Consider the following 19,086-nt stretch of genomic DNA (forward strand, 5'->3'; position numbering starts at 1 on the left):
CATGGGATAAAAATTGTGAGGGAAGTTGATTTCAGAAAGCAAGCACACCTTGATGAAAATGCCAAAGTTTGTTAATAATGACGGGCATAACTCTGGTAAAATTTGCCCAAATTAAATGAAATTTCAATATGCGTATAATTGTCATATAACAAAGCCTTTTGCCAAGTTTGGTGAAATTTCTCCACAAATTGTGAGAGGAGTTTATTTCAGAAGAACGTACACCCTCATGAGATTGTCAAAGTACAAGATATTTATTCAAGGGTCAAAACTCTTGTGTAAATTTTACCAACGAAATGAAATCGCAATATGCTTATTACCATCATATAACAAAGCCTTTTGCCAAGCTTCGAGAAATTCGTCCAAAAATTGTGAGAGGAGTTGATGTCAGAAGGCAAGTAAACCTTCATGAAATTGTGAAAAGTACAAGGTTGTTAATCAAGGGCCACAACTCTGGTAAAATGTGACCAAATTTGACAAAATTACAACATGCTTAGTACCGACATATAACAATGCCTCGTCAAGTTTCGTGAAATTCCTCCAAAATTTGTGAGAGGAGTTGATATCAGAAGTAAAACACTCTCATGAAATTGTCAAATTATAATTTTGTTAAATCAAGGGCTGTAACTCTGGTAAAATACGACCGAATTGAATGAAATTACAATATACGTATTACTGACATATAACAAAGAATCCTGCCAAGTTTCGTGAAATTCCTCCAAAAATTGAGAGGAGTTGATTTCGGAAGGTGAGCACCCTTCCCGGGAGGGAGGGACGGGCGGATGGACGCCACAACATAATCCCCCTTCGGACCTTTTGGCCAGCAGGGGTAAAAAGTTGGGCCAGTATGTTGAAATTAAAACTGAAAACAATTTGTCAATAATCTTCGAAGATCACAGGCATCCCAATGTCAGTTTTCAGCCTTGTCTCTTATATACAGAGATTTCTCCAGAGTCTCTGAATCTTTTAATGATATGTACCATAGATGATGTGATCCCCAAATTCTTTGCAATTTTACATTGAGGAACATTATTCTTAAATTGTTGCACTGTTTGCCTATGCGGTCTTTCACAGGCTGGTGAGCCCCTCCCCATCTTTACTTCTGAGAGATTCAGATTCTTTGGGATGCTCTTTTTATACCCAATCATGTTACTGACCTGTTGCCAATTAACCAAATTAGGGTTTTTTGTTTTTTTTTAGCATTACACAACTTTTTCAGTCTTTTTTAGCATTACACAACTTTTTCAGTCTTTTGCTGCCCCGTCCCAACATTTCTGAAATGTGTTCCTGACATCAAATTCAAAATGAGCATTTTTTTTCAAAACACACAATTTCTCAGTTTCAACATTTGATATGTTGTCTTTGTACTATTTTCAAGGAAATATAGGGTTTCCATGATTTGCAAACATTCACATTCTGTTTTTATATTTGTTTTATATAGTGTCCCAACCTTTTTGGAATTGGGGTTGTATTTAGGGACTGAAAACACCAAGTGATGAAACATTTCAGGTGTTATTTTCTCTCATTCTTTCTGCAAACAGGTCTTAAGGTGTGCAACAGTACGGGGTCGTTGTCATCTACCATCTCAAAATTAGCTACACGTTCTCTTTTGGCGACAGAGGTGACAGGCACCCTCTTCTTCCACAGCCATGCTTTTGTAATGTGGGCAAAATGTAGTTTTACATTGTGTTGTTGAAATATCCCTGGAAAATGTGTCATCTTGAAGGCAGCATACTGTATGTTGCTCCAAAATCTCAATGTACTTTTCTGCATTAAAGGTGCCATCATAGAAGCATAAGCTACCAACCCCATACCATGACAGACCCTGGCTTTTGGACTTGTTGCTACCAACAGTCTGGATGTTCCTTTTCGTCTTTGGTCCAGAGCACATGGCGTCAATTTTGTACAAAGGAAAAAAAAAAGGCATGGAATACTAATTTGTCTGACCACAGTACACATTTCCACTGTGTGATGGTCCATCCCAGATGCCTCAAAGCCCAGAGAAGTCAATGGTGCTTCTGGACTTCTGGACACAGTTAACATAAGGCTTCCTTTTTGCATAATAAAGTTTTAATTGCCATTTGTGGATGTAAGTCTGTGTTGTAGAGCTTGTTCCAGAGCCTATGTGGTTATATCGGCTATAGATGAATGACAGTTGATTGAGTGCCATCTGAGGGCTTGGAGACCATGGGTGTTCAACTTAGGCTTGTGCCCTTGCCCTTTATGTACCAAAGTTCCTCCAGATTACTTGACTCATTTAAACAGGGTTCTTACACTTTTTCACCAGTTTTTTTCCATGACTTTTCCATGACTTTTCCAAAACCTTTTACTGAATTTCCATGACTGGTTCATCACTGCTCATCGCATTTATAGCACAGCCCCCAACACTAGCTTACATAGCAGCCCCCCTCATGCATAATCACATCATACACATACCTATTTCACGTCACCATTCACAACACTGTTGCCCCCTTTCTTCACACACACAGACAACTACGGTACTGTACTTCATGCCCCTTCACATCACATATGCAAGTACACACCCACAGTCCATGTTTTCCCAAATATCCAGTCCATCTGTCCCAAACCCATAGCCCATGCTCTCAGCAACCCACCCCCTGCCCAGGCCCAAAACTTTGTAATTTGTGCATTACAAGCATTTTGGTACTTTGGCACTATGACCCCCCCCCCCCACACACACACATACATATGCACATAGGCAGACTACTGAAATTTACAGGTGCTTTCACAATAGGCCTATATTGTAATTTAACCATTGCCTAAATGATATCGTAAATGCGGAAGAGTTACAATTTGAAGAAAACATTGAATGTCTATTTATTTCTGTGTTCAATCAGTTTAATCAACAACATTTACATCCAAATCCAGCAAGGTCCTCAGGGCCCTACACTGAATATTAAGCATCGCCTAAATGGCATCATAAAAAAATGAAAATAGAGGGTGAAAATCTGAAAAAAGTGGAATGTCTATTTCCATCCCTTTCCTATAAATTTAAGCAAAATAAAATCAATTGTGACATCCAAATTCAGAGAATACACAAGATTAAGAAATGGCTAGGCTAATATGGCTTCACCTATTACAAATTAAGTCTTTTTATCCTTTAAAACGCAAAACTCTCAAGAGTCATAAAACTGAGGATATTATCCAATCCAATATCTTATTTACCATCTGTACACGCAAAAACAAAAAAAAATCAAACGAGAGCTCCAGGGCTCCAGCATTGTAATTCGCCCCGAGGCGCGCCGCGGCGCTCCACTTAGGTTTCGTTTCTATCCCGGGCTCCAGCCTGACTTTGCACGCCCGTAGCATGGGCAGGGGAGGTCCCAGCATCCCCAAACTTGACAGCCAGAGTCCTCTGCCCTCCCCCCAAAGAACCAGCGCGGGCAGGGCGCGCTAGCCCCGCGCCTCGGGACGTAATTCGCCGCGGCGCTCCGCTTAGGTTTTGTTTCTATCCCGGGCTCCAGCCCGACTTTGGACGCTCGTAGCTCGGGCAGGGAAGGTCCCAGCATCCCCAAACTTGACGCACCACGCCTAGCACGCTACAACTACTAGCACGTCGCATGTTACGAGGAGGGTGTGGCCAGGGTTGCCAGATGTGACTGATGATTTCCAGCCCAAAAAATGTTCAAAAACCTCCTGGAGGCACTAAAACCTGCCTAATTTGAAAACTGCCCAATCTGGCAACACTGGGTGTGGCAGTCAACAGGCATAGCCAGTAGGCTACACAGACTGTGCTAGACAACATTTCCAAGGCAACTCGTGGTGATTTACATTTTATTACGGCACATCAATTTTATAAAGATAATCGATGAAACAGATAGATTTCCATGACTTTTCCAAAACTTCTGAACAAAATACTTTTTTCCATAACTTTTCTAGGGCCTGGAAATTTAATTTTTAAATTCCAAAACTTTTCCAGGTTTTTCATGACCGTACGAACCCTGTTTAAACATTATACACCGTAGAGGGTGAAAAATCCAAATCCCTTCCTATCTTTCTTTGAGGAACATTCTTTTTAAACATTTTAATAATTTTCTCATGCACTTGTTAACAAACTGAAGATCTTTGCTCCTCAAAGACTAAGCCTTTCCTGGATACTGATTCTGTACTAAATCATGATTACAAATCACCTGATGACATCACCTGCTTCAAATCAATTTGTTTGCTCATTACGAGCCTCAAATTGCCCCATCTCAATTTTTTTGGAATGTGTTGCAGGCCTGAAATGCAGGAATGGACGTATATAAAACAAATTAAATGAAGTTGACCAGACAAAACATGAACTATCTTGGGTTCATATGGTCTGCAGTGAAATACAAGTCAAAGTAAATTTCGAAAATCACTGCTTTCTTTTTTATTTGCATTTTTCATACCGTTCCAACTTGTTCTGATTTGGGATTGTAATTTTCTGAGCAAATTCTACAGAGACAGACAGACAGACAGATAGATAAAAAGTGTTGTTTATGTACCTTGAGCTCTTCTAAGTTCTTCAACGAGTCTCCAAGAGATTTGCAATAATCACTCGAACGTGTAAGCAGCTCTAAATAGCGGCTATGCAGAGAGGAGACCTGAAATCCAAAATAAAATAAAGAACCTGAACTATACACAAAATATCAATTCATACCTAAATGGGATTTAATACTTTCATATTTTGTACCTCCTGTATCACAGCTGTAGATGGAGACTGCAGCACAGTTTTCTTTACAGGAATGTTGAGTAGAGTTTCTAGTCCAGCACTGTAAGATGCCAGCCCAAGCTCGTAGTCCTACATGTTAATATATTATTAAAAAAAAAAATTATTTTTGTGCTGGACTTGCAGAACACTAAAATAGCATTTGTTAAAAATAATTTCAGCAATTATACCTTGATGGTATTAACACATGTGTCACCGTCTCTCTGTACAGCTTCCACAGTCTCTCTTTTTCCTGTTATCTCAGAATTCAGTGCCTAAGGATTATACACACACACACACACACACACACACACACACACAGTCACCAAATAAAAAGCACTGAATTACTGTTAAACCTGAATATTCACAATTAATTGTAACTTTTTAATTCAAGTAGCTTTAAAATACTTGAACGAAAGTATAACACAGTGTTTTTATATATATCATTACCATCGCAACATATACTTTTAAACCACTGAACTGCATATTTATTGAGGACAATAAATGAAGCGTTAATATCAGTTCCCTCTGATCTTCAACTAAAATATTCGTTTAACATATTCATTTAACATAAATATTTCATTTATATACAGTATTTTAAGGTAGTGTTAATCTGTTTGATGGCAAGCATATGCATTTTCTCATAAACACACCAATTTGCCACTAGATTACTGATTTTTGAAATCAAAAATCATGCCACTTTTCTATTTTCAGGTGCCCATGCAAACTCAATGCAAAGTCAGTACTTACAGCCAACAGGACAAATTTTTTGTTAATTGTGTGTTCTGTAATGAACAAAGGACAACAAACTTTGTTGTCAAAATAAATGTATTTTGTAATGTAACTTGTAATATAGCTTGTAGATTTCTTTGAAAAAGAGCCTTGGTGTATCTGAACTGCATTTTACATTTTTTTGTACTTGTAGTCTCTTGTAGTCTCGTCAACTACTTTTTTTTTTTAAACAGATAGAGTCAAACCTTCTGCTGATTTAGGAGTTTGCTAAGGACTGTGAGGTCATCTGTCCTAGCAGTCAGCTGAGCATCAATATGTCTTTGTGTGTCATTAATCCAGGTACTGAGAGCAGAGCTTGATTTCAGATAACGCTTTAGCTGCTGCAGGTATGTGTCCAGATCCTCAAACCTAAAAAAGAAAGAATTTACTGAAGGTTTAAGTCAAAAATTAACACTGTACAGTATTAATTTTTGTTTAAACATAGTATTAAATGTTTAAAAATAGATAATAGGATAATCTTGCCTGCTGTTAATCTGCATCTGAATACGCTTCCAACGGTCAGATAGTTGTTTTACATGCTCACTGTACAGGCACAGGTCAACATCACACCTGTGACAGTTCTGATCAATTTGCTCATTGCACTGACGAGCCTTAATTAACTCTTCCTCCAGTGAACGCAACACACCCTCCTTCTGAGCTAGTTCAGACTGCATGACCTGAAAAGCATAACAAAAAACACAGACATCTAAAACCATGAACATAATAAAATCGACATTAGAGCAGATTCTAGATTTTACTGAAATGCTTGTCAATGTTAAATAAGTATTACCTTAAGAGCACTCTGGTACTCTTGGACTTTGGCCGGGTCCAGGGACGTTGTCTCTCTCTCAGTGAGTCGAACTTCATAAAGCTTCACTACATCCTCTGCCTCCAGTAGGGCCTGAAGCAAAGACCTCAGAGCCTTCAACCTGAAGGAAAAAGAGTGCAAGAATTTAATTTAAAAAAAAAAATCCACACATTGCTTTATTTTGACCAGATATTCTGTATGTTTTCTACCTTAGCAGATAAGCGGCTGAGTGAGACCCCAGCCTGTCCAGTCTCTGGTTGATGAGATCAAGCTGGCTGTGGAGAAACTGAGCTTTATCCAAGTCTTTCATACCCTCTGCTTCTGTAAGCACTTGTTCTTTTAGCTGCTGGAACTCTCCTCTCAACGGCTCCACATTCTTCACCACTGCCTGCATGCATCATGATGACAAAGTATGAACCGATGTTGTTGAGTATACTTTTATTTGCCATCAGGCTGCTTTATACCATGCAAGCAAGTCAGGGACTACAAGTGTTGCCTTTACCTGCGTGCCAGCGATAAGACTGGTGCATTGTGCCGGTGCTCCTTGTCCCACTGGGATGTGCTGGTGTCTACTGAGTGCAGCCTCCATGGTTTCCAGCTTCAGCTGCAGGGCATGCAATTCACTGAGCATGTTTACACCAGATGAAGCCTTAGCATCCAGGAGAACTGGTGAAGACTTCACCTTCACTGAAGAATCCACGGACACATCTTGCTGGCCAGCTGAAAAACAGAAAGAAGAATGAAGCAAAATGTGTAGATGTGTGCAAGATAAATCATTCTGGTCAATCTGCTTGATGTACACATTCACGTGTGCTCAGGTTAGGCTGGAGACAGCGGTTCTACATGGAAAAGCATTGCATTTCTATGTACTCACTATAGGCTAAGAGTTGTACAATCAGCTGTTCATAGTGTTTTTGGGCTCCAGTATACTGGCTCTCAATAGCTCTCTTATCCTCATCTCCAAATATCTCAGAACTCAAAGAGTACCTCTGGTACTCCCGGTAGTGAGACTCCAAGCTCTTCATGATGTTGCGGTACTCCTCTGGACGCATTTGAGCTATCTATACACACAAACAAATTAATAGAACATCACTGTTGAGTTATGAAAGAAATGTACTGGAAATTGGTAGCATTTCTGAACAAACAACACACATCTCAAAATCTAAAAAACACATGATTGCCATGCACTAGCTGTAATACTAGCAAAAGAGTATCTTGAGGTCATATGGATGTACCTTACCATCTCCTTTAAAGGACAGGAATTTCAAAAATAATCATTTTATTAAATTTTTAAAGATTTTCTCCTTATCATGTCATAGCCCCTTCCTCTTATTCCCTCCACCCACTTCCTAACTAACATACTCACCAAAAAAGAAAAACTGTGTGTTCAAAAAGCTGGGAACTCATTATGGGGCATTATATATTATAGAACCTAGATTTCTTCTTAAAAACAATATTTTTAATAGTATGCAAGTATTGAAGTTCAAGGACTATCGCAAAATAATAAGATGATCCCCAAACAAACAGTTCTATTTGATAGATGTTGCAATACAGATCCCACGTGTAATGTTTAGAATGATTGATTTTAAATTGCCATGCTGATTAATATATAGTAATTGTGTTACTATGGTGATTGTGAGAGCATTGATGCGGCTGATGTCTTGCAGGCAGTACTGCCAGGAGATGAGGCTCTTTATATTGATGAAGAGCTGGTTCCACACTGACTGAAGGGCCTCAAGATACTGCTCATTCCTGAAATGCAAGACACGTACACATGCATCACCTGCCATGTTATAGGATTTGTGGCACATTGTGATATGATGCTCAGTTGATCATCACTGTTAAATATATATGCATGTGTGCGTGTTTATGCATGTTTCATACTTGCTGGCAAGGCTGATGGAGAGTGGGTTAGGAGGTGGAACTAACAGGCAGACGGAAGGCACCTCCATATTCAGGCCTCCAGGTCCGGTTACAAGCCATTTACTGCGCACCGTGTTATCGTTTAGAATGCCCACATCACCCTTACAGATCACTTTCTGCTCAGGAAAACAGACAGCAGAAGGAAGGAAATAAGCTTGGAAAACAATACATAGGACTCAGCTGTACATACATACATACATACATACATACATACAGGATGTACACGAGTTGTGTTTGCATGTATTACCTGTTCTTGTCTGAAGTCACACAATGCCTGTACTTTAACAGGGTTGTTACTCTTCTCTTCTGGGTTTCTTGGTCTTAGTCTCACAATATTCTTGGATTTACTGACCAGTTGCTGCATTTGTTGCTTGAGCACCATCAGATGCTCCTTCTCTCTCTGATGACACAAACAGAACAATGTTATGTTTAACATTTGAACAGTTGTCTTGGGTAAAACCTTGTGTGTGGTGTGTGCGCTACCTCTAGGTCTTTAAGCAGTTCTTGTAAATCCTGCTGGGACGTCGTTTTGTCACAGGTGAATTTCTTTCGGATGACCTCATGCTGTTCTTGTAGTATTCTATATGTTTCCTTTGCTTCTGTGAAGAACTGGATATAGGTGGGTTGTGGGTTACTGTACACATAAGCAATGACATTTTGAAAAAATAAAAAGGAATTACAACCAAGTTATCAATTCTGACATTTAAATAGTAGGGTTTTTTTTCTTTCCAATTTTACATTTACCAACAATTTGCTACAGTTTGCATTAAAAAAAAGTCCTGCATATGCATTTTTAAAATATGATTTTAGAAGAGTGAGTAGATTATATTATAGTAACTAATGATATAACCATTATAATAATTAATTTTAAGAGTCGAGAATCATAAAAATCAGTCAAATTCGGTAAGTCAGCTCTTTATTTTGGCTGATGTATTTCTTTTAAATGAACATAAAATTCAAAATATAAATAGGGCATTGTTACTGCCGCCAAGGAGGTTGTGTGTACTTGCAGTTTGTTTGTCCGTCTGCAAGTAGGATTGCGCAAAACCTACCAGCCCGATTTCCATGAAACTTGGTGGAAGGGTGTAGTATGGGCCAAGAAAGAACCAAATAAAAAAATTTTGCAGTGAGCTGGCGTTAAGGGGCAGATCAATAAAATTTATTTTCACTTTTGCTAATGTTCTGAGAAAGGGCATTTGGCCTTGGCAGATTTCAGCACTCAATAATGCCATAAATCTTAAAATCCAGTAAATGGCAGTAAAGTTCAAAAGTAACAAAATATAGCCAATGTAGAAATATGATGACTCCATATCACAATCTGCAATCCATGGGTACCAGTAATCCTCTGGGATACACATGTAGGCAAATAATTGTAATTATTTTCTAAATATATCCAGACAAACTTGGTTGCGGTTGCAGATTTGCATATCATAGAAGAGTCAACTATTGTCTTTAGTCGAGGTCTACATTCTCTGACTCCCCTTCTAGTTATTATTGTTCTTAATGGTGCTTTTATTGTTCTTAATGGTATTTAAATATTCCTGGTTTGGAAACACATGGGCTTATTTACATTACAGGCATTTTGCAGACATACAATATACCCAGAGCAGCCTGGCGAGGTGCCTTGCTCAAGGGCACTTCAGCCAGTCCTGCTAGTCTAGAGAATCAAACCAGTGACCTTATTTGATTCACACACTAACACCAAAAGAACACACTACCACAAGAAAACGAAACCTGTAAATTGCTAACTGGTTGAAATGGAGCGAATGAAGGTGCAAATGGAGCTCATGTTTTACCTGACTGTAAGCTGTATTCTCTTTTAGATGCACATCAATGCATTTGATGATTTGGAGAAGCCAGCTCCACTGGGTCTGAAGAGTCTCCATGTAAGCCTAGGACAATACAAGGGCTGAATCATTAGGGAGGATGTGTGCGTGTAATATATACTATGTAATGTGTGTGTGTTTGTGTGTGTGTGTGTGTGTGTGTGTGTGTATAGGGACCCAGGGCCGCAATATATGCACATGCATGCATGCATGCATGTATGTATAAACGAATGAATAAGCAAGTTACCCTGCACAGAAAGAAAATAAGCACTTACCTCAATTTTGTCTGATGCAGGGTGGTTGCTTGCCAGTAGGTTGTCCACTTTTACTTTCAGTTTATTCAAATATTTCTCTTTCTCCTCCAAATCACTAATTAACCTCTGATTTAAAAAAAAAAAGGTGACCAGAAAGAATTAGTTTTTAACACCCTGTGTATTTGAGTATGTGTGGACGTACAGTATGTTATATGTAGGGTTGCGCTATCTTACTGAGTAGCTCTCTTGCTTCTTGGGGATGTAGACATCAATGTTTTTGTTGCCCCAGTCAAACACCAGTTCCTCCTCTTCCCTATCATTCACCCACATGATCTCTTGAGTGATCTCACTGATGATTTTCTGAAGCTCGTGTAACTGAGCACCCCGTTCAAACGACATTTTCTGCAAATACAGGGAAAACATTTTCAGGCATCTTGAACACTATGCTATTAGATTGCTTGTTCCATTTGAAATCTGTCCTGAGCACAGATTAATTCTATGAATTATGATCATTACACCCAATCTGCAGTGCAGTGAAAAAGTACTTACCTCCAAAGACAACAAAAAATACAGTTATTAAATGATCATTTCATTTCTTGAAGGGGGAGAAAAGGGGGAAAAAAAAGTTATCCAATCCCAAGAAGCTCTGTGTGGGGAAAAATAACTACCTTCTTAGTTAATCAACACAAAATTAATTTGATAATTAGACTAGACACATCCAGGCTTGATTAATGCCAGTCATGTTGAATTTAAACATCACTTAAACAGAATCTTTCCTGCAATATAAAGTCGGCAATTTCTAAGCCATTTCAAAGGCTTTGGGACTCCAGTAAACCACAGAGCCATTATTTCCAAAATGGGGGGGACTTGAAACAGTGATGAATCTTCACAGAAGTGGCCAGCCAACCAAAATTCCTCCAAGAGCACATTAATGACTCACAAAAGGAAGTCACAAAAGAACCCAGACCAATGATCTATGGAACTGCAGATCTTCCTCGCCTCAGATAAGGTCAGCATTCATGATTCCAGCATTAGAAAGAAACTAGGCCAAAAATAGTAGCATTGCAAGTTGAAAATCCACTGCATACCAAGAGGAACATAAAGGCTCATCAGGAATTTGCCAAACAGCATTCCATAATAAAAAATATCATAGTAACCATCAAACATGGTAGTGGTAGTGTGATGTTGTGGGGATGCTTTACTTTCGTGGCATGCCATAACTGACAGAACCATGAATTCTGCTCTCTACCATGTCACCAGTCTGTGAATTGAATCTCAAACACAATTTAGTTATGCAGCAAGACAACAAAACAAAACAGAAGAGCAAATCCACTCCTGAATGTCTCAAAATAAATGAAATTAAGGTTTTAGAATGGTCTAGTCAAAGTTCTGACTTGAATGTTCACACTTGAAAGTCCTCCAATGTGGCCGAGTAATTCCACAAACACGAATGGGCCAAAATTTCCTGAAAGCAACCTAATCTCCAATTACTTGGTTGCAGTTGTTGTTGCTGCTGCTAAAAGTGTCACAACCAGTTAAGGTTAAGAGGGAAAGTACTTGGGCAATTATATGGGTGAAATAGGTGTGGCATAACCTTTTTCCTTCAATAAATTAAAATCATTTACAAAATGTGTTTTGCGTTTCCTTATGTTCTCCTTGTCTTCTGTTACATTTTATATGAGAATCTGAAACCATTTACTTCAGCAAAAATAAAGGGAATCGGCGAATACTTTTTCACAGCACTGTGTGACCTGAAATTTGTGCTAATTGAAGTTCAGTTAGATAAATAACTTACTGTTGCGAAAGTTCAGTGACCATTCAGAGCCTACCTGTAGGCTGTCCCATTCCTGATCCAGCAAATGCAGGCTGGCCTTGTCTCTTCTCTCTCTCTGTAACAGGGCAAAGGCATTTATGTCTTTATTGCACAGGTGTTTGACAACTATCAGATCAGGTGGTTAAACAAAGCGACCTACAATGGTCTATATTTACAGCTCAGATACAGTTAGGTGTGTATCTGCATATGAGCGAGAGAGATTTGTTCTGCTCATACTTAACCTGATACCAGGAAGTGACAAGAAGTCATTCATTTTGTTGTGAAAAATTCTCTCTTGTACCTGGTTTTAGATATTCATTCATAGTTGCAGCTGATGCACTGCATGGATACATTTTCCTACAGAATACCAGTGCGTGCAGTGTGGGGAAATAAGGCCGGACCGGTGAACATTTACTGGTAATTTTCACATTTGTCCATCTGTATTTCAAACGCATCAGACCGGATGGCTGATAAAAAATCTGAATGCGTCTGTATTTCAAAAGAATTAAACCAGATGGCCCATGAAAAATTTTAAAGATATGGGTCTAATCTACTTCTAATTTTCTTCCAGATGTTACACTGGGTGAATATATAATACTGTAAAGCAGCCTGTGAAATGGAGGCCTCCAGGGGCCCGACTTTAAAAATTCATAACTCTGCCACCGATGGTCCTCATCTCATTATCTCTAGCCACTTTATCCTGTTCTACAGGGTCGCAGGCAAGCTGGAGCCTATCCCAGCTGACTACGGGCAAAAGGCGGGGTACACCCTGGACAAGTCGCCAGGTCATCACAGGGCTGACACAGACACAGACAACCATTCACTCACACCTACGATCAATTTAGAGTCACCAGTTAACCTAACCTGCATGCCTTTGGGGGAAACCGGAGCACCCGGAGGAAACCCACACAGACACAACATGCAAACTCCGCACAGAAAGGCCCTCGCCGGCCACGGGGCTCGAACCTGGACCTTCTTGCTGTGAGGCGACAGCGCTAACCACTACACCACCGTGTCGCCACCGATGGTCCTAACCCCACCAAAATTTATAGGCACATCCCTCTCCCTGAGCCCTTTTGAACAAGCCCAGGCATGGCCTGGTACAACCATGGCTCAGCCCACTATTTGTCCGGAGCCCCTGAAAAACTTTAAACACAAGCCCTGGCTTGAGACAGCCTTTAAAAATTTATAACTCAGCCACCCAAAATCCCAGCCCCACCAAACTTCACAGGCACATCCCTTTCCCTGAGACCTTTCAAAAGAGCCCAGGCACAGCCCAATCCGATGTCAGGAACAAGCACAGCTTGCGGAAAACTTTAGCACAAGCCCTGGCTCCAGCCGCTTGCATGCGCTGGGATTTAAAAATTCATAACTCGGCCACTAAAGGTCCAAGCCCCGCCAAAATGTATAGGCACCTCCCTCTCACAGAGTGGCAACTAAATAAGATAATAATAATAATAATAATAATAAGTAGTCACTGTTTTTATTGCACAATCCAGCTGAACTAGTGTTTTAGGGTTGACAGTATCTGATCGATCCAGTCATTTGATTAATGCCCAGGTCAGACTGCAGGCTGCAATTAGTTTTCAACTACTTGCGTCTACCTGCGATAACAAAATCACAGGTAGATGCAAGACTGGTCTTGCATCGACGCACGACAACACAGATAACGACAGAGTGTTGCAGAGGGTCTTTAGTAGAGGCAGGTTGACGCAAGTGGATCACAATCTGTTTGCATTTCAGCTGCGGTTCACTTCCAACCTGCAAATAGCAGGTTGATGCATGTAGAAGGCAGGTCTTTATCCAGATGGCAGAAAAAAGTGAAGGGGAGGAGAAATACAAGAACAAATAATTAGGGAAAAAACAGATTAGAGATCAGCTGCCAAACGAGCGCAAAAGGAAAAAAAAAAAGCACGATAGAGTCCAGAAACGTAGCCCCACAAAAGGAAAGAGCTCGCAGTTCAAAAAAACCACAGTTCAGAAGTTCAAAGCGCTTCCGCATTGGGAAAACAACGTGCTCACAGTCCCAATAAAAGATGTCCACAGAAGAGCAAAATATTCCACAGTGCACAGCAAAATAACAAAATGACAGAATACAAAAAACGAGGGGAGGGTGAAAAGCCATAACCTGAGGCGAAGACAGTCCTGCACCGAATGAATATCCGAGCGGTAAAATATAGAGCTGTGGATGAGCTGATGAGACAGGCACGGGCGATTGCTCTAAGACAACGAGGGAGGCTCAGCCTCCTCTAAAAATGACGAACATCGTGTAAGATGAATTGCGCTAGGCTTATGTTATAGCCGACCTTATAACATTGCTATTTCAGATCCAGAATCATAGAAATATATGTGCTCAACCCAACTACAGTGCGAAATCATTCCGTTATAACTTTCCCCAGTTTGCCTAATGTGTGCGTGAGTTTTTCCCCCTCGTGACAGCACGATGCAGCCCAGCCTCAGTGGACTTCAATGCAGGGATGTGATTTTTCCGCGAATTCGCGGAATTCCGCTTTTTTCACCTCAAAATTAAAAAAAAAAATTTTTTTCCGATTTTTCACTCAAAAATCTGCATTCATATCCTATTCGTTCCGACTTTCAGTAATTCCGTCATTGAGATGAAACGAGGTACGTGATTGGCCCATCGCTCTGTAACAACCAATGAATGCGCTTGTTGGATAGCTGTACGTAAGCTCGCTTCAAACAAAGAGTTGAAAGATGGCAGCCTCCGTGATCGAGCGTAAAGATGCACCTGATCATCAGTTTGGTGTGTGTGTGTGTTTTTAAAGTAAATAAACATGGGGAAGAAGAAAAAACAACCCAGCTCATTTCTTTCCCCATATTAAACCTGTGAGTGGTGATGGTGTCACTGCACGTGCGACAGTTGGGTATGTTTTCGCGGAGTGACGAAGGTTGCCGTGGCAACGGGGCCTCGTGCCATCTGTTGCTTCCTGGATGCGCATGCGCACGCTATGAAAGCTGTGGTGAAAAGGTTAGCATCGGAGGCTAAACCTTCTGAGGAGAAAAGAAGGGGCGGTTTTTATTTCAGTTTGTTTTAGTTACGTCCGAAGAAACAGCAGTTTAAATCACGGCTCTAGTTTACAAATCAAAATGATTACTCAGTGAAAACAAAGCAAAAGCTAGAGAGAGGGGGAGTGGTGGGAGTTTAACCCGGGAAAGTGAGTCTGTGAGGCAGCAGTGATGCTTGACCCCTCCCGCCTCCTCTCACTTTACCTCAGAGTCTCTGCCAACTTCATCACAGATTATTTCACCTTTTTCACTCGAAGTTAGTTTTAATTTTCGCTCAAAACTTTTCCCACAGCGTGGATGTAAGGTAATTATACACAATTTTGATTTGTTTATTCAATATTAAAATGTTAGTGCAAATAATACATACTTGCCAACTTTTCAAAATTCTCATGAGGGAGAAAAGTGCATGAAAGACATTTTCAATTGGCCGAGGGTCTGATGTGCGGTTGAAATGATAAAAACAGTGGATCCCAATTAATTGCAAACACATTTTTTGTGAATGTTTAGTGAAAAAGTGATTTTTATTCTTGCATATGAAAATCCTCAAGTGAGTGAACACTGTACAGTTCTGTATATGAGTCAATTTCACAGAAAACTTTTTTTTTTTGTCCGGACGTGTTTTGTTTACATTTTGAGATTTCTAAAACCTTTTTATGGTCTCATATGATAAAACATTATCAGTTCTACCTTGCATTTCAAAATTTGACTACTTTGGTTCATAAATGTGTATTTTGTAGCAAATTTTAGGGTCGAAAATGAGCAAAAATGGCTGTTCCACTGAAAAGAGACTTTTTTTCAGACATGATTCTTAATGTTGGACAAAGGTGGAATTGAAACTTTATGTTCAACGACAAGACTGTGGAAACCACAATGGACATATAATGTCACAAATTGACAATGCCATTAAGAAAAGACATTTTTTCGATGTTTTGTTAATTTTTGTACCTGTCCCAGAGGTTTGTGTCAGTTCTGTTACCATGATTAATCACATAACAAAAATAAATGCTCCCAAAAGCTATTATTGAAATTATTTGTTGCCAAGGATCTACATATTCTCACCTTTTATATGGATGACAGAATGAACTGAATCTGAGAATATTTACTTAAAAATTTCAGTTTTGGTAATTAGTCTATGCATGACTAATTTTTTTTTTGTGTCAATCCTGTTACCCTGTCTAAACGGGGTGTGCAGTAACTTAATCAAATATTAGAAGTTGCCATACATAAGAAGCAAACCGGGAGACTACCAGGAGCAATAGAGTTTAATAAATAATGGTGGATGAATTCTTATGTTGCATCATGTTTGTTTGAAAAGGCACATTTAGGTATGTTCAACTTCTACAGTAATTGAAAGTATAAATTTTGTTTTTCCTTATACAATTTTCTATTTATTCTAATGCAGATTTAATTTAGAATGACATTTTTAGGTTTCATGTTTTGGCTTTTTGTCAGTTAAGAATCATTAAATTTACTATAGGGGCTCAGAGTTGCATGTTGACCATTAAATTGGCTTGAATTTGTTAATCATGACAAGTTTTTTCTTGTGTGTTTGCTTGCCATTTTAGTACAATTTTTAAGTCAGAAAACCCCAGAAGCTTCGGGGGGCTTCGCCCCACCAGGGCGCTGCCCTGGACCAACTGGGGGCCGCCCGGCTAAAATTTTCAGATAATTTCACCAGCCCCAAATCACATCCCTGTCAATGGCATTTGGGAGCTATGCGCTTTTCAATCTCAAAACGCAAGACGATTATTGGACAAATACTGCGAAAACACCCGCCCCACGGACCAGGGCTCGAAATTAACTTTTTTTCTTTGTGTCCCCCAGTGGTCCCGAATTCTGTGTTGTATTGTCCCGAATGCAAGCAATAGTGTCCCCATTTTTTTCCCTCTCTGAAATAACCAGTGGTTAATATTATCATATGAAGTTACTATTATATTTGTAACTATACGATTTTGAACCCTTTATATCATTTTTACAATAAGTCACAAAACACAAGTGACACATGTCCAATAGATCATCTACTTCAAAATTACAGTTATTGCATTTTCAGTTTATTAAACTTTGGCGATCTCACTGTATGAATAGATACCCGTTTATTTAAAGGGGCCAACTAGCTCATTCAGAAAATGTTTCAACTCACTACATCTGCAGTACACTTTAGTTGAAAATAAGACCCCTTTTATGTTCATTTCATCTATTTATACCTTGAATATCTGTTGGCACTTATAAGGCCAACTTATAATTTTCACCATGACCGTTATCCATTTTTATGAACTTTCCGTTATCCATTACCGTTATCCATTTTTATGAACTTTCCGTTATCCATTACCGTTATCCATTTTTATGAATTTTCCGTTATCCATTACGTTATCCATTTTTATGAACTTTCCGTTATCCATTACCGTTATCCATTTTTATGAATTTTCCGTTATCCATTACCGTTATCCATTTTTATGAACTTTCGCTGCCGAAACGTGGGTGCAAATGTTAGCAACATCAACATAGTGCCAGGTCCTAGCCTAGTTGTGCTGCTGACTGACTAAACTTTCTGAACTAGAAAGACACCAAGAAAACTCACTTATTCTGTTGAACGGTATCTTCCGTCAATATCATCCACATCATTCCTGTTGCATTTTATAACGTGTCTAACAGTGTTCATTAAGTTCATTCAGTTGCTAGCGTTGCCTGCAGACCAGCCCTATCCTCAGTAGTTCCTACCTAACCATAGCATCATAAGTCATAACCTAATAATCACAAATAACTTACCACATTGACAGGCGATGACACTTTGGATCCTGAAGGTCCCGGAGACGTTATGTCTGGGCTTTCAGTTTCTTCCCCGCGGTTGGTCCGCTTCAACCACTTAAGCATTTTTGTTCTGGCAAGAGTCGGCGCAGCGAGTGCGGTAGCAATTCCATTCCAAGTCCATATAATGCGGACACCGGCCGAAGATTCTAGAACAGAATGTGCTGCTCTGTAGCCTACGGATGCAGGTGCATCGAAAGTGTAGCTACTAATGTATTTTTCGCTGTTAACGTTTTAAGGCCCGGTCCCACTGCACTTACGGATGCAAAGAGGATGTAAAACGTAAAAAAATCTTTGCTATCCATTGGAAAACGCTATGCATCCGTTGTGTACTCATTGCATACGTGCTTCATACGCTCTATCCATCGAGCATCCGTCCACTGTGATTTCATCCGCGCAAAAAGTTTTGAGCTGCACAAAACTTTTAGAACGGATGAACTTTCCGCCGTGTACGATGTAAATCCGCGACATATACGAGCAACAAACGTTCTATGTCCGTTATCATCCGTTAAACGTCTGCTGTATCCTCTCTGCATCCTCTGGGCATCCTCGCAACTCACATCCGCTGCAGCTGAAAACGGAAAGAGGGAGGAAAGATAAGGTACATGAAACGTCTATTCATCGTTAGTAGCACGGAAATAGAAAGGATGTAAGCGTATGCATCTCGTATATAAAGTATTCAAAACGGACAAAGCGTTTATATCTGGGATGTATCTCGTATATTTAGGATGTCTGGAGTATGTCTAGAGTATGTAGAAGGACAACTAGCGGACAATCGATATTTTGTATAAAAAGGGGGAGAAAATCATCTGGATCTCTCGATGTAGCCGCCAGCACGTCTTTCCGCTTTATGCTGACGGCGTGCGTGCTGCATCCCTTTATATCCGCGGAGCAGACGCAATTCATACCCCCCGCATGCGCAGTGAACGGTCTGCATCCGATATACATCCGCGCAACATCCCCTTTGTTTCCGTTAGGCGTACGTGATGCATCCCCTTCATCCGCTATGCATCCGCTCTTTCTGCTATGCGTCCGCTTCTCGGTTATTACCAGTAACCCCTTCGGAGCTGTCATCCACTTCCATCCGCTTTCATCCGCTAGGCTTCCTATGAACATGCGTTTAACATCCCCGCTATATACTACCCACGTCCGTTCTTTTCCGTTCTGTT

At 39.9% G+C, this 19,086-nt stretch overlaps 1 protein-coding gene across 3 annotated transcripts in view; it reads right to left on the bottom strand.

The window, feature by feature from the left end:
* dspb (desmoplakin b) overlaps window positions 1–19,086 on the bottom strand; it is a 56,334-nt gene that overhangs the window by 6,708 nt on the left and 30,540 nt on the right. For all 3 annotated transcript variants that reach the window (XM_060914054.1, XM_060914053.1, XM_060914055.1), the window contains 17 exons: window positions 12,102–12,161; window positions 10,507–10,674; window positions 10,294–10,398; window positions 9,989–10,084; window positions 8,676–8,801; window positions 8,440–8,592; window positions 8,154–8,308; window positions 7,895–8,021; window positions 7,144–7,330; window positions 6,772–6,989; window positions 6,479–6,657; window positions 6,252–6,390; window positions 5,945–6,138; window positions 5,668–5,830; window positions 4,882–4,965; window positions 4,676–4,783; window positions 4,488–4,586 (listed from right to left, as the gene is read on the bottom strand). In XM_060914054.1, coding sequence (XP_060770037.1) covers window positions 4,488–4,586; window positions 4,676–4,783; window positions 4,882–4,965; window positions 5,668–5,830; window positions 5,945–6,138; window positions 6,252–6,390; window positions 6,479–6,657; window positions 6,772–6,989; window positions 7,144–7,330; window positions 7,895–8,021; window positions 8,154–8,308; window positions 8,440–8,592; window positions 8,676–8,801; window positions 9,989–10,084; window positions 10,294–10,398; window positions 10,507–10,674; window positions 12,102–12,161 — 2,361 coding nt within the window. The remainder of the gene's footprint in view (window positions 1–4,487; window positions 4,587–4,675; window positions 4,784–4,881; window positions 4,966–5,667; window positions 5,831–5,944; window positions 6,139–6,251; window positions 6,391–6,478; window positions 6,658–6,771; window positions 6,990–7,143; window positions 7,331–7,894; window positions 8,022–8,153; window positions 8,309–8,439; window positions 8,593–8,675; window positions 8,802–9,988; window positions 10,085–10,293; window positions 10,399–10,506; window positions 10,675–12,101; window positions 12,162–19,086) is intronic.

The sequence above is a fragment of the Neoarius graeffei genome, chromosome 2 (assembly GCF_027579695.1).
Source record: "Neoarius graeffei isolate fNeoGra1 chromosome 2, fNeoGra1.pri, whole genome shotgun sequence".
Taxonomy (NCBI): Eukaryota; Metazoa; Chordata; class Actinopteri; order Siluriformes; family Ariidae; genus Neoarius; species Neoarius graeffei.